This window comes from Coenobita brevimanus, chromosome 57 (genome assembly GCF_032717465.1).
Source record: "Coenobita brevimanus isolate Jiangsu-jjx chromosome 57, ASM3271746v2, whole genome shotgun sequence".
Lineage (NCBI taxonomy): Eukaryota > Metazoa > Arthropoda > Malacostraca > Decapoda > Coenobitidae > Coenobita > Coenobita brevimanus.
The window spans coordinates 30,380,469-30,395,773 of record NC_137010.1 but is presented as its reverse complement, the minus strand read 5'-3'; the positions used below and the strand labels follow the sequence as shown (position 1 = coordinate 30,395,773).

The window sequence follows — 15,305 nt, the reverse complement described above, 5'->3', positions numbered from 1 at the left end:
CCCACATTTGTATTCCAACTTTCAGTCTTACCCACACAATCCTTGACCCAACTGATCCATACTCTCTTATGCTCTTCTTCCTCTTTTACTCACAACTATACATACTCCTTCTTTTGCCATCTCATTCTCACCTACTCCTGCACATACAGTATACCCCATCCATACTCCCATTCTCTCACACTCTCACCTCTCCATTTCGTTTCAGTTATTCCGCATACATCAACTTTCGCATTGAGTGACAAGCCAAATGGTTTCCAGTAAGCCAAGAAACCATTACGCTGGGTGGTAACCATATAACCAAATCATACGTGCTCCCTACGTGTCAGCAAGTGGGTTGGTGGAAGGTTAGTGCCCCTTCCCGTAAAACAAATAAATCAAAGTCAAAGGCCACCCGTTACTGGATTATGGCGTCTGGCAATAGATAGATAGATCAACTTTCGCACCCTCAAGCACCTGGACAATTTCTCTCTCTTTCACCTCATCATTCGCTCCCCTTACATTCCAAGTTCCTGTATACTGTATATATATATATATATATATATATATATATATATATATATATATATATATATATATATACATATATATATATATATATATATATATATATATATATATATATAAACACACACACACACACACACACACACACACACACATCAAATGGAAAGGACATCGACCATAGTATTGCCTTACTTGACCATTGAGTTTTGGGAAAAACACTGCTAATTTAAGGCAGACGAATGATATCACTACATAGTCTTCAAGAACAAGGTGATAGGTATATTTGTAAGAGTGCATGTAGGAGGATACCATGGAGTGAGTGATGATGAGTGGCAGTTGAGGCTTGGATTCCCCCCCCCCCCCACTTTTAATACCCAAGTTGCACCCAGGCATTTGGCATCTTGAAGCAGCACAGTAACAGTGTGGAGGTGTTAAGTAGAAATAATTGTGTTAACTGGTATGTTAAGAGTGAGACAGTGATTTTCTTTTTTTGTATGAGGGTGTGATTTTCTTTCAGGTCAGAAGTCAGTGGAGCGTAGCAGATGTTGTTCCTTTGTTCCCAGTGCGAGGGTTTGGGGATTGAATATTTTAGTCCTATTAACAGCAGTGCCATTTAATTTTCAAATGTCATAGTGATTAAAGTAATGATATCCATAATAAATTTAAAGGCGATGTACTGTACCAGTAATTTGTTTCTAGGCATTTTGATTGTTTATGAAAAAGTATAAAAACTTGCACATAGTTACTGACATTTAATTAATTTTTATAATTCCACATACTCGTACTACTAACGGCCTTTGCTCTCAGTGTGCTAAAAGGGGGGAGCCACAATGTTACCGTTTAAAGTACAGATGATGATTAATAAAATGATAGAGAAATAACGGACTTTAATATTGAAGATTTGTTGATGTGATAATGGTAGCTGGAAGAGAGTAATATATATATATATATATATATATATATATATATATATATATATATATATATATATATATATATATATATATATCAACAAATATTGCTGTTTCATTGTAGTGTGCGGAACGTGACAGTACTTGAACGAGTGAATAATACAAAATGCAAACATGGAGACAGAAAAATTACACAGATTACCAGCAGCTGTATACACCAGGATAGACAAGTCAGAATACCGTGACAAGGAAAACTAGAAAACCATGCATTGATGAAAGCGAGTGAGGTGGAAAGAGAAAGGAAAGCAGCAATGTTGAAAGCAGTTTGTAACAATAGTTTTCGGTGTTTTTCTGCGGTGGATTGTGTGCGTGTGAAAAATTGGGGTGGAGTGAGGTGAGGTTAGAGGGGGGGGGGGGGGTAGGTGGAATGATGGGGGTTGAAGTGAAAGGTGGTGAGTGTGGATAGGGAGGAAGTGGATGTGGGAGACGATTGTGGAAGTGAAAATACTAAGTGGGTGTTGATAAGGGTGAAGGATGTACAGTAAGTGGAGTAGTTGGTGAGTAAGGATTGGGCATACTGGTGAATGTAGACGTAGGTGGATACAAGTCGAAAACAGTGTCCGAGGTGGTCTAGGTAGTATAAATATGGGTGAGGATGTAGCCTTGGTGAAATTGTAGGTAAGTAAGGTGGTTGGATAAGGGTGAATGGTGTACGTCAAAGTGGGTGCGTTAAGTGGTTGTGTATAAGGGTGATGAAGGTAGGTGTGGACAGGAGTAAAAGATTATGGATGTCGATTGTTGGTTCGTGGAAGCTGGAACGTTGAATGGTGAGGGAATGGAAATGTGACTCACTGACATTGGATGTACTACCGTAAGCTATTTTTGTTCCTTCCTATTTCAAGATCCTAACCACACCATGTACAGTACAGGTATATATACCAGAACTGTATAGGTTAGGATAATGATAGTTTTGTGAAATTGGTGTTCATTCTTTTGTATTTTCTTCATATATATATATATATAGATAGATAGATAGATTGTATTGTAGATAGACAGATATTTAGATAGTCCTTCCAATATCATGTGTAATTGTGGGAATTGAGTCATGGCGATGGTGATAGTCGTGAACGTGGGTTTGGGATTGGCAGGTGAGAGGGGTGTAGATGGAGCAGTGGGTGTGGTGGGTGGAAGTGGGTTGGCCAGATGAGGGTGAGAAAGCTCTATGAAGGATTATGCAATATTGTGTTCAGAGGTCTGGTGCGGTTGAAAATTAGTTATATACTGCTAATGTTTTACAATTCTCTACACTATTCAATCTTTGATAAATAGCATTGTATAAACTTCTGTGTTACGTTGATGCATGTTTTGTCTTATTAAATTTATATTAGAAATGAACTGTGGTATTGCAGGTGTTAGCAGTGTTTGATATGGTTGTGGTAGGTCTTGATATCATGTGTGTAAATAGGGCGATGAGAGTCAGGCTATGTGGGTGGAGTGAAAGTCGAGGACGGGGGTTAGGGGAGGGTATTTGAAAGACGGGGGAGGGGGGAGTAGAGATGAGGAGTAGTAAACGGAGAGAGAGAGAGAGAGAGAGAGAGAGAGAGAGAGAGAGAGAGAGATTGGGAAGGGGAGGGAAAAGAATGGAGGAGGGGGTGAGCTGGGTTGTACAGGAAGGAGAGAGGGGAGGGTAAACAGTGAAAGAAGAGGGTGAGCGTGAACCAAGAAGGAATGAAGTGGGGGAGTTGGGGGGGAAGTGTCACAGAAGGTGAAGATTATAGGGAGGTGGAAGAGGAGGTGGAGTTCGAAGGAGAGAGAGAGAGAGAGAGAGAGAGAGAGAGAGAGAGAGAGAGAAGGAGGGATGGGCGAGGGGGTTAAGAAGCAACAGAAGAGAAAGGTAAGATATAGAGAGGGTACCGCTGAGAAAGAAATTCGGGGAGATAAAGAAGAAGAGAAAGTGAGAGGGTGTGTATGGGAGAAGCTGAGAGGAGGAGGGAGCCTTTTGTATCAGAAAAGTGGGGAGGAGGAAGGGGAGAGAAACCATAATAAGGGGGGAGAGGAGGGAGGGGAGTCAAGAACCTTGATGGGGAAGGAGAGAAGGAGGGAGGAAAAGAGGAGGGAGAGGGAGTGATGGGTGAGGGGAAGAGGGGGGGGGAGCCGAGAGGTGGGGTGGGAAGGGAAGAGGAGGGTAGAGGAACTTAATATCTGTCCTAGCCTCCTCCTAACCACCCGAGACTTTACTCTTTTCCTTTAACAACGATGGAGGAGAGGTGGGAGGAGGGAGAAAGAGGAAGGAAGGGATAGCGGGAGAAAAATGATGAACAAGGGAGGAGGGAGAGGAGCTGAGATTTGGGGGAGAGAGGAGGCGTAGAAGGGAGGGACAGAGAGGAGGGAGGGGGAGGAGAAGGAAGGAGGGAGAGGGAGTGGGGAGGAGGAGGGAGGAACAAAGAGGAGGCATGGAGGGGGAAGGGGGGAAAGGGACCGTTGATGTTCTTGCCTGACTGGTTTTCTTTCCTCCCTCCGGCGACCACAAGCTACCCATCCCTCCTTCCTCCATCCTCTCTTCTGCTCCCCCTCCCTCCTCCCTCCCCCCACCTTCCTCTCCTCCCTCCCCCCACCTTCCTCTCCTCCCTCCCCCCCTCTCCCTCCCACCCCCCACCTTCCCTCTCCCTCCTCTCCTCCCACCCCTCCTCCCTCCCCCCACCTTCCTCTCCTCCCTCCTCCCTCCCCCCACCTTCCTCTCCTCCCTCCCCCCACCTTCCTCTCCTCCCTCCCCCCACCTTCCTCTCCTCCCTCCCCCCACCTTCCTCTCCTCCCTCCTCCCTCCCCCCACCTTCCTCTCCTCCCTCCCCCACCTTCCTCTCCTCCCTCCCCCCACCTTCCTCTCCTCCCTCCCCCCACCTTCCTCTCCTCCCTCCCCCCACCTTCCTCTCCTCCCTCCCCCCACCTTCCTCTCCTCCCTCCCCCCACCTTCCTCTCCTCCCTCCCCCCACCTTCCTCTCCTCCCTCCCCCCACCTTCCTCTCCTCCCACCTTCCTCTCCTCCCTCCTCCCACCTTCCTCTCCTCCCTCCCCCACCTTCCTCTCCTCCCTCCCCCACCTTCCTCTCCTCTCTCCCCCCACCTTCCTCTCCTCTCTCCCCCCACCTTCCTCTCCTCTCTCCCCCCACCTTCCTCTCCTCTCTCCCCTTACCTTCCTCTCCTCTCTCCCCCCACCTTCCTCTCCTCTCTCCCCTTACCTTCCTCTCCTCTCTCCCCCCACCTTCCTCTCCTCTCTCCCCCCACCTTCCTCTCCTCTCTCCCCCCACCTTCCTCTCCTCTCTCCCCCCACCTTCCTCTCCTCTCTCCCCCCACCTTCCTCTCCTCCCTCCCCCCACCTTCCTCTCCTCTCTCCCCCCACCTTCCTCTCCTCTCTCCCCTTACCTTCCTCTCCTCTCTCCCCTTACCTTCCTCTCCTCTCTCCCCCCACCTTCCTCTCCTCTCTCCCCTTACCTTCCTCTCCTCTCTCCCCCCACCTTCCTCTCCTCTCTCCCCTTACCTTCCTCTCCTCTCTCCCCACACCTTCCTCTCCTCTCTCCCCACACCTTCCTCTCCTCCCGTCCCCCACCTTCCTCCTCTCTTCCCACTTCCTTGCCTCCTCTTCCAGCGTTCCCTCTCTCCCTTCTCAGTTTCTCACCTCTTGCTCCTTCCTCCCTCTTCCTTCCCATCCTCTGTCCCATTTCCCCATTCCTTCCCTTCCTTTCTCCTTTCTCCACTTCCCTCCCTCATTCCCCTCCTCCTTCGCCCCCTCTCCCCTCCTCCTTCGCCCCCTCTACCCCCCTGCTTCCTCCCTTCCCAGTCCTCGGATTTTTCCACCTCTCTCATTTCCTCTTCCTCTTGGTCCATCGAACTCCTTCCTTCCTTCCCTCCCTCCCTCCCTCCTTTCTGTTCCTTACATTTATTTCATTTTCCTTCCTCCTCTTCAGTACGTCATTTTTCTTCTGGACCTTCTACATCCTCCACTTCATGTACACACCTTCCCTCATCCCTCCATCCTAATTTTTTCCCCGTGCATAGTTTTTTCCTCCATAGGTCCTTCCTTCACCCTTTCCCCGTTTTCCATCTTCTCTTCATCTTTGTCTTCAACCATCTATTTTCTTTCGTCTTTTTTCTCCTCCTCCTCATGCTTGGTCTTCCTCTCTGCTTTGCCTTTCCTTTTCTCTTTACTATCTCCTTTTGTGTTCGTCTCATCGTTTTTCCCTCCTGTTGTAAGATTTCTCTCCGCCCTCTGTCTTCTTCCTGTTTTCCTCCTCCCTCTGTCGTCTTCCTTTTTTCCTCCTCCCTCAGTCTTCCTCCTTCACTCTTGTTCTACCTCCTTATCTCATTTTCCTCATCTTTCTTTCATGTACCCCCTTTTCTTCTCTCCTTCCTCTTTTCTTTTACTCCTCTCCTCCCTCTGTCGTTACTGAAGATTAGGATGTAATTAGTATAACAGAATCGTGGCTAAATGCTGAGCAAAGCGATTTTCTAGCAGGCTATCACAGTTTCAGTACCGGTAGTGAAAGGAAGAATAGAGCAGTGGGCAGTGTGTTGTTATACTGTATATTAAATCAGGATTTCATCCAGTCGCAATTACCAAGCCATTTATTGAAAACATTGACACTATTTACCGTATATTCAGCTTAGAAATGAATCTTGTCATAAAATCACTCTTGGGTTAATTGATTAACCACCTGGTCAGCCACTCAACATCGACAATGAAATCTGCAATCAAACTGCAGCCATCTCGTGTATGCAAAGCGCTGTAATAATTGATGATTTTAATTTCCCAGTCCCAAAGTGGGAAGAACCCCTATCCTCACACGCAGGGTTAGACCTAGATACATTAAATTCTTCTCCTACAATAACGTTACTCACTAAATTTTCTGATGTGGGTAAGACAAGATCTAGGATGTTAGCTTCATGTGTCATAATTTACAAATTGATTCAAAGAAATATATATATAAAATCTTTCATCTCTCGCCTGCCATTCCACTTGTTTTCCATTTCAGCTTCCATTTTCCCATTTGTTGGTATTCCATCGTACGTTACCTTTTCTCTCACTCTCTCCCTTCGTTGTGTTAATTCCTTCCTTAATATCTTTTCCTTTTTCCCTCCCTCTCTTATCACTTAACCGCATCCTGCTGAATCGACACCTTTGCGCTTCCTTCCTTCTATCTGTTTCATTTTCTTTTCACTCCTCCTTCATCATATCCCTTTCATTCTTGTATTTCATTTTTCCTTCCGTTGTAAATCTTCAACCATTATCGATATTTTTTTTCTTCAAGCCAGCAGTATCTGTATGTATAAAAGGTGACTTGCATTTTATTATTTTAGACGAAATTACACGTACAGTTGCCTGTAAGTTCTTGATATAAAATGAAAATGAATCAAACGACGGTTACTGGTGAGGACGGGCTTGAGTTCTGCTGTGGTGGGATCAAGAAGCTTCACACACCTTGACATCTCATTTGTTTATATAGCACGTAAACCATCTCGTGGTGCCTTTTTTTACTCCAGCTGACTCCATACGATATCAATGAGAGAGTATAGGGGCCTGGGTGTTACAGTGGTACGGTACTATTAACCTTCTCATGGTCGGAGATATTCTGTTCCAGCAAATTCCAGACGATTTTATTCTACTACGAATTATTCACAGGAGCCGTAGGCTTAATAATCTGTTGGATGCCGTTCATGCAGCGTCAGTGTTTTGTTGAAGTATAAGTAACAGACAGACAACATTTATTTATCACCCTACTGGTGCCGTATGCAATATGTTCAACGTTAACCTGGATGAACTCGGATTAGGCGTCTGTTAGTTGAGTTAGGTACCAGTTTATATGCCAGTGTAAATTTTTATTTTATATATATATATATATATATATTAAAATGCAATATATTCTCACGGAGGACAGCTCAACACCCCCAGATGGAGCCTACGGAGGGGCAAATAGAGCTCGACCTGACTCCGGGCGACAGGGACATAAGTCTGCCCGGGCCGCGTGTCCCTATGACCAGGAGCTCGCCCGCTGCCACCATAACAGGAAATCGAGACTATCTTCTGGTCGAGCCGACCACCAACAACCACGGGGTGGAGCTATTACTCTAGCTCCAGTCAGCACTCCTGAGACGGCCGGTAGCTGCTCAACCCTCCTACAGGAGATGGCCTGCAGCCGCTCTGAAGGTAATAGTGAGACGGCCGGTAGCTGCTCCCGCCTTCGTCAGGAGACGGCCAGAAACCGCTTTGAAGATGCCCTTAATGAGATGGCGTGTAGCCGCTCGACCCTCCTACAGGAGACGGCCAGTAGCTACTCCCGCCTTCGTCAAGAGATGGCCGGTAGCTGCTCCGAAGGTGCCCTAACAGAGACGGCCAGTAGCCGCTCGACCCTCCTACAGGAGACAACCAGTAGCCCCTCTGGAGGTAATAAGGAAATGGCCCGTAGCCGCTCCCGCATTCGTCAGGAGACGGCTAGTAGCCGCTCTGTAGGTGCCCTAACAGAGATGGCCTGTAGCTGCTTAACCCTCCTGCAGGAGACAGCCGGTAGCTGCTCCGGAGGTAACCAGGAGACGGCCGGTAGCCGTCTGAAGGTGCCTTCAAGTCGGCCTGTAGCCGCTTCCTTCCCCAGGCCACGGCCAGTAACCTGGCCTTTGCGATGGCCGGTAGCCGCTCCTCCGTCAGGTGCTGACTCCCCTACACGAGACTACAACTCAGAGGGAGGCCCCAGTCTGGAGGACTACTGGAGAGGCCCCGTAACCACCACCGGGCTCTTCTCACTGCAGCCGGTACCTTAGAGGACTCGCCTGACGGACCCCGACATAGGCCGACGCCGCAGCACACTCCTGACAGCGTCCCCGACCACCGGAGACCGCAGCCCACGGGACCTCCAGACCGTCACCAGGACCCCCGGGCGGGACGTCCCTACACCCCGACGCCGGAGACCCTCGTCCACCATCAGGCGCCTGAGCGAGAGGTTCAGGCAGCTGTTCGGCCCCAGCCCAGAGAGCCTGACTCCCACCCTGAGCTCCGAGAGCGCGGGACCCTTCGCCACCAGCAGCCCCGGACGAGAGAGGATGCCCCTACGCGTGATCCCGTGACCCCTGAATACGGAGGTCCCCTGCGGAACTCATCCCCGTCAGTAGTTAGGCTGAGTTGTTCCCGCCGCCCTTGTACCTGACCGCCATTACGCCCAGTCCCGAAAGTGGTGAAAGTGAAAGCGCAGTGCAAGTGATACAGTGAAGCAAGGGCAGAACGGTGAATTATCAGAATACGGGAAGTCAGAGAATTAAAAGCATCAGTGTTAGTGTAAAAGAAAGGTGGAATAAATAAAGTAACAGCGAGACAATGAATACGGCAGGGCGGTGGAATAAGTGCCTGTCTGAGTCAACACGCTACCGTCTAGTGATATAGCCTCACACTAAGTACATACGGAGGCTCCAGTGCAAGAACAATAATTAACGACACGACGGACAAACAAGTTAGACTGCCAACAGTGAAAACAGTGCCACGGCCCTAGTGAACAGAACCCACCGATAGATAAAACCTAGACTTTCTCTAAGTGATAGTATTTGGCCCCACTGCCCTAGGACTTCTGATTATAATGCTACTCACTTTACCCGATCTTGTCCCGAGTAGTATCCTGCGTGATACTAACCCACAATCTAGGCCTAAGGTTTATAATTGTTCAGGTATTACTCTTGTGACATCTACCCGTTCCACTTGTAGAATTTTGCAATACACGTGTAAGGTTGTTGCCTTGAGTTTTTGTGTCCTGCCTCTCTCTTATTTGTCTAAGCTCCGGTCAAGGAAAGGGAACCCAGCTACACACTAGGCGTTAGAGGGACGGGAAGCCGACCCTAAAACTATAGTCTCACCAATCTAAAACCAAGGTTTGGGTGGAGTCCAGCCGGGGATTTCCCGGCGTACAGCGTTGCCTTGTTTCCTATACTCTGATTGGGTAGTGGCTGACCTGACACCGTTAGAGTTCGTCCGCTCACACCTCGCCACCTGGCCTGACATGACTTCACCCAGTTGTGTGTGTGTGTGTGTGTGTGTGTGTGTGTGTGTGTGTGTGTGTGTGTTTTTTTGTGTGTGTGTAAAGACAAACTAATTTAAGTTATAAATATAATTTAAGTTACCGGTATATATATATAACAAAGTGAACAGTGGAAGCACGTGACAGAAGCTTAATCTCCCTCCAATGGCTCCCAGTATGGGCCTGGATGTTGCCGCTCGTGTTTTAACTTATTTATTTCTATTAAGAAAATAGCGTATGTTCTACTGATTCCTTCAAATTATATTATAAACGTAATTGTTACATTACTTACCCAACTTAGAACTACCGTGAAAGTCGGTAAAAGTAACTACATTTTTTTCAGCACCACTGTAAAATATGTATGCCACGTTTCTTTATTGATGTACAAGAGCCATATGCATTACAAGTTTACCTTCCTTTGATATGCTAGAATACTTACGTTTATATTGTATTAGTATGTGTGTACCTATCTGTGATGCCTATTACATATATAACAGAATTTACTCATCGCTCGTTTAGGAAGTATGGCATGGCTGCACCCAGCGCCAGACCCCACCCAAACCTTGGTTTTAGATTGGTGAGACTATAGCATTACACACACACACACACACACATATATATATATATATATATATATATATATATATATATATATATATATATCCCATTGGATCCCAGAGTTGCTGGGCGAGGCACTGTACTGGGGGGGAGTACTAAGTGGACCGCCCTCCGCTTATCGGCTCATAGTCGCGAAGCTCACAGGTCCCTACCCGGGGGTTCCCTACTTTATTAAGATTTGAAAATTCCCAGTTCTGTCCGATATTGGGGACACTGGGCTCCAATGGGATATTATATATATATATATATATATATATATATATATATATATATTATATATATATATATATATATATATATATATATATATATATATATATATATATATATATATATATACACAATCATTTTTTGTTGGCTATACAACTTCCTTTTGCAGCATACCGGTACATTTGTTTCTGTAGCTCTGTTTCTTTCTGTTTTATACTTTTCCGGATGCATTTGTTTGTGCGTCTGTGTTTTCCATTTTTCACTTTACACATGAGTTAATCCGTCCGTCAAACAATTCAGTCTGGTTTTATCCGAATCACGAAGAGTTACTGCAGTATCCGGCTGTCGGATCATTAGTTTTTTTTTTTTTTTTTTTTTTTTTTTTTTCCCCTCTATAACTCTTTCGCTCTGCTCATATTTATTAGTTTACTCATCAGCCAAGGCACAAATGCAGTTTTATTTTGCTTTCAAAAGTGTCCAGTTAGATTTTTTTTTTTTTAATTAACCACGTTTCTTGAACTTCGAAATTGGACCTTTTGTTGCATTTTAAGGCACGTTCCTCAGGTATAACTACAGGCCCATGTAATTTTCAAGTGTGTTTCTTTAACAACGAAAATGCTGCCCTTTTATTTATTTTCATGTTTTTTATGGTCGTCTTCTTATCTATGTATGTATGTATACCGTATATATATTTGTTTTGCTTGTGAGCGACTGGCAGCAAAGCAGACAAGTGGTGTACTAGGTTAGGTCAGAGGAATATTATGATTAGAATAACGTGGAAATAAAAGTTTTAACCCCTTGAGTACAGTATTTTTTAAAATGTGTTTTTGGTGCCTGCTTGTAACTTCAGTCTGTGCAGGAAAGATCTTTCGTACTGAAATGGCTGAGTTGCCACTATTAACCCTTTCAGTACATGGACGTATTTTTATTTTACTCCCAGTACAGCCATGCTGTTTCAGTGAATATAGAAGAGATCAAGAGAAATACGACTTGATGGTTTTGACATACCGATCACACTCAGCGTAAAAGTAGCCCCTTTGATTGCTAGGATTTCTGTATACAGAACAAAACCACCTGGTGTTAGCCCAAATATAATTCTTATGTGTGGTAGTAGCAGAGGAATCATGAATGACTACTAGAGGTATTTAAACTTATGACTGCTAGGATTTGTCACGTGAAAAAAAAAAAATGAATGTTCAGAATATAATACCTAAGTACCATATACTGAGTGTTGTGGGAGAGTTAAACAAAGTTTATGGAAGTGACTTTGATGGGAGAGTGAATGTTGGAAAACGTCACCCTAAACAGGACTTACATATTGCCAGATGAATACAGCACCTCCTGTAGTGGGTTATCCCAGAGTAACAGTGGGCTGGGCACCTGTGATGGCTAAGGCACCGGTATACTGTGTAACTTGCGTTGTGTTTATCATTTTTACTGTATGTGAATCGTACACAAACCATTTGTATGGTATGGATGATGATTATTTGTTGGGCGTTTGTGGTGGTGGTGGTGATGGTGTTTTGAAGTGAAACGTAGAACGCCCCCAGCCATTGGGACGGCCATGTCCTGCATAAGAGTAGATCCCAAGAAGATTAGATTTTTCCATCCTGAAATGCCATCAGGTTCATCGTCGACCGTTAACTCCTTCACTACGATGACATACTTTTAATATTATTTTTGTTACTTCCAGTCCATAGGAGAACTTTCTTGGTGAATAAGTTAAGTATGACTATACCTAACCTCTGTAGATTGAAAAACCTATTCAAAGATGAATAAATTCGTCTGCAGTAAGAAGTAACTAAGAATACATCGTTGGATGGAAGGTGTTGAGTATACCTATACAGTACTATAATAATATTCGTTTATAATATATTCGTGCATATGATATGATTCGTGTATAATAAGAAATCAGACGCACTTTTGAATGGTAGGTTGCCAGGGTACGATAATAACCTCAGAGTCGTGCGCCGCGACTATAGACAACGGTAGTCTCAGACTATGACTTCTCAAAGGGAGCAGTATGAGATTGCTGTTTGTACCACTCCCATGAGATGTCGTATCCTGCTTCCAAAAGATACGCTGTCTTTGACTTGGACCTTTCCACCGCCAGTGTCACTGTCTTCGCAGGGTGTACTTATCCCAGACTATCCCGCCGCTCCTTTACATCCAGCCCACCATTTACTCAAGGCAGCATCCTTCTGGACACTTTCCTTTCAAGTGATGGCCGTTTTTGGTGGTCGCTTTCGTGTCGGGTTAGCAAGCAGTACCGGGTAGTCTTGTTGGGAGAAAGTGATAGCAGGTGTGAGGTGGTCTTTGTTGACTGAGTTGTTTCTGTAATATATATATATATATATATATATATATATATATATATATATATATATATAATATAATATAATATAAATATATATATATATATATATATATATATATAATATAATATAATATATAAATATATATATATATATATATATATATATATACATATATATATAAATATATAAATATATATATATATAATATATAAATATATATATATATATATAATATATATATATATATATAATATATATATATATATATATATATAATATATAAATATATATATATATATAATATATAAATATATATATATAATATATAATATATATATATATATATATATAATATATAAATATATATATATATAATATATAAATATATATATATATAATATATAATATATATATATATATATATATATATATATATATATATATATATATATATATATATATATATAAAGATTGAATGTAATAATATAATTTACATGTATAGAAGTGAACTATGCTTATATATTTGTTACATTGAAATGTCTATAGTGTTATGAGATAATTGCGTTGCTTATTTATCTAGAGTGTCACTTTTAAACGGACGTCACTATGGCTTCTGTACGCAGATGTGGCTAATCCCAATCTTATCAGAAGAGAAGCCATGGTGCTGAAGCTTGACTGCTTTGTATGTATGTTAGACGTGCCAACCAAACCATCTTAGTTTGACGAAAACGTTGCTTTGTTGTGGTGACAGGCCTTTTTTCACACATCACTGCAGGGGGGGGGGAAGTGACCAGTATGACGTAACTCATACACCCTACTGACCCACCTATGTATTCATTTTTATCATGTAGTATAGTTCTTCCATCAGGCCCCACAAATATCTCAGACCATCCCACTCACCCTTCTCATTTCTTTTCTAATATTGATATCATAAGAATACTGCCGGTGTTACCAGCTGAACTGTAACACCTGTCCGCACAGGTACCTCTATCAAATTTAACTTGTTCCATCATACAATACAGATCCAGACCATGCACAGAACCTGTAAGAAATTATTTCCTTATATCTCAGAAACCATTGCACTGGTGAGGCTTATTTAATATATAAACCTTCATACACATTACCTAAATCTACCTGATGGACCTGAAGTGGCCTGAATGGATATACTGTACATTGACTGAATGTCATCACTAAGTATGCCAAGGTCAGAACAAGGCTGAAATTAATTAGACTGGCGAGAATGGATCTGATTGACATGAATGGGTGTGGAAGGACGTGAATGGACCTGGCTGAGTCCGACTGGATGTGATGGCTCCAAATACCAGTACCCATAACTACGCTTGAATGGGCCGGAATGGGTGCGAAGGGCTTAGATGTACCTTAAGGGCCTTAATAGTTTTGAATTGATCTAACTTGATGGGACTGGATCTGGGGGGCCTGAGTGGAGATAGTCCTGAATGGACCTGAACTGATCTCATGAACTAATATGGAAGTGGCTGGTTCTGAATTGACAGATATCAGCACTAATAGCTATGGCTGGATATCAGCATTACTGAAATGATCTCGAGGAATGGACCTAGACTGGCGTTATTGGCTACTCAAGTAATTAGTTGCTAAATTCGCAGAAATAACGCGTCTTTTTGCCTTTCTGCTTGTTATACTGACCGACGCCGGCACGCAGTTCACAGACACTGTAGAATTAGTGCATGTACTGTAGGTGTTTTTCATTGAGGATGCAAGTGTTACCGGTTCTGGTTGTTTGTTTATCGTTTTTCTCCCATTTCGTAGGAGAGTTGTACTAAGGCCTGTTGAACTTTCCGCAATAAGGATCCAGCTCTAGCCTGTAGGTAGTGGAGAGAGAGAGAGAGAGAGAGAGAGAGAGAGATGAGCTGAAGGAACTGAAATTCTATACCGTAACTAATTAACGGTATAGTAGGGAATGGATGGTTTGTTTATTTTGGCAGTTTTCATGCAATAGGTAAATAGGCCTATGTATGTCTTTATTGTCGTGATTTGTATATATTAATGTTTTTTTTCTTTTCTTGCAGGCGTGTTATCATGGCTTTCCCGCCAAACCTTCGGCCTTGGCTTGGGATCCACTGCTACGACTCCTCGCCATCGCCACCAAAACCGGACATATCAGAATGTATCCTTTTACTCTAATGACTTCATGGATTGTGTGTGTGTGTGTGTGTGTGTGTGTGTGTGTGTGAGAGAGAGAGAGAGAGAGAGAGAGAGATCCTTCAGAGGAATGAATGAAAGTTTAAAGTTATCCAAAACAAAATCCTAACTCAAGCCCCTCAAAGAATAGAATTGATTTTAAGGTAACGCCAAAATGTAAATTGATCACCATATTTTAAGGTAAGTGCACAATAAGTTCCTATCAGCACTAAAGATCGGAATGACTTGCACTCTGCGAACATGGAGTTTTGTGTAGCTTAGCAAATTTTAAGATTACGCTGTTTTCATTTTCTTGGTCGGCCTCAGCTAACAGTAGAGACAATGATGTAGGAGGTATTGAAGGTCTGACAATAGTAGGTGGTGGGAGTCTCTTGCTGTGCAGTTTTGTTGTCGGGATTGTAGGTAAAGCCAAGTGTAAGATAAAACGGTTTGGGTATTGCTGGGACATTCTTGTGTGTGTGTGTGTGTGTGTGTGTGTGTGTGTGTGTGTGTGTGTGTGTGTGCAGCCATTGTTGTG

General features: G+C 43.6%; 1 protein-coding gene across 1 annotated transcript in view; it reads left to right on the top strand.

Moving 5' to 3' along the window:
* Window positions 1-15,305, top strand: part of l(2)gl (LLGL domain-containing protein l(2)gl) — a 443,338-nt gene that overhangs the window by 11,331 nt on the left and 416,702 nt on the right. Inside the window, 1 exon segment of the mRNA XM_080274241.1 lies at window positions 14,656-14,753. Coding sequence (XP_080130367.1) covers window positions 14,656-14,753 — 98 coding nt within the window.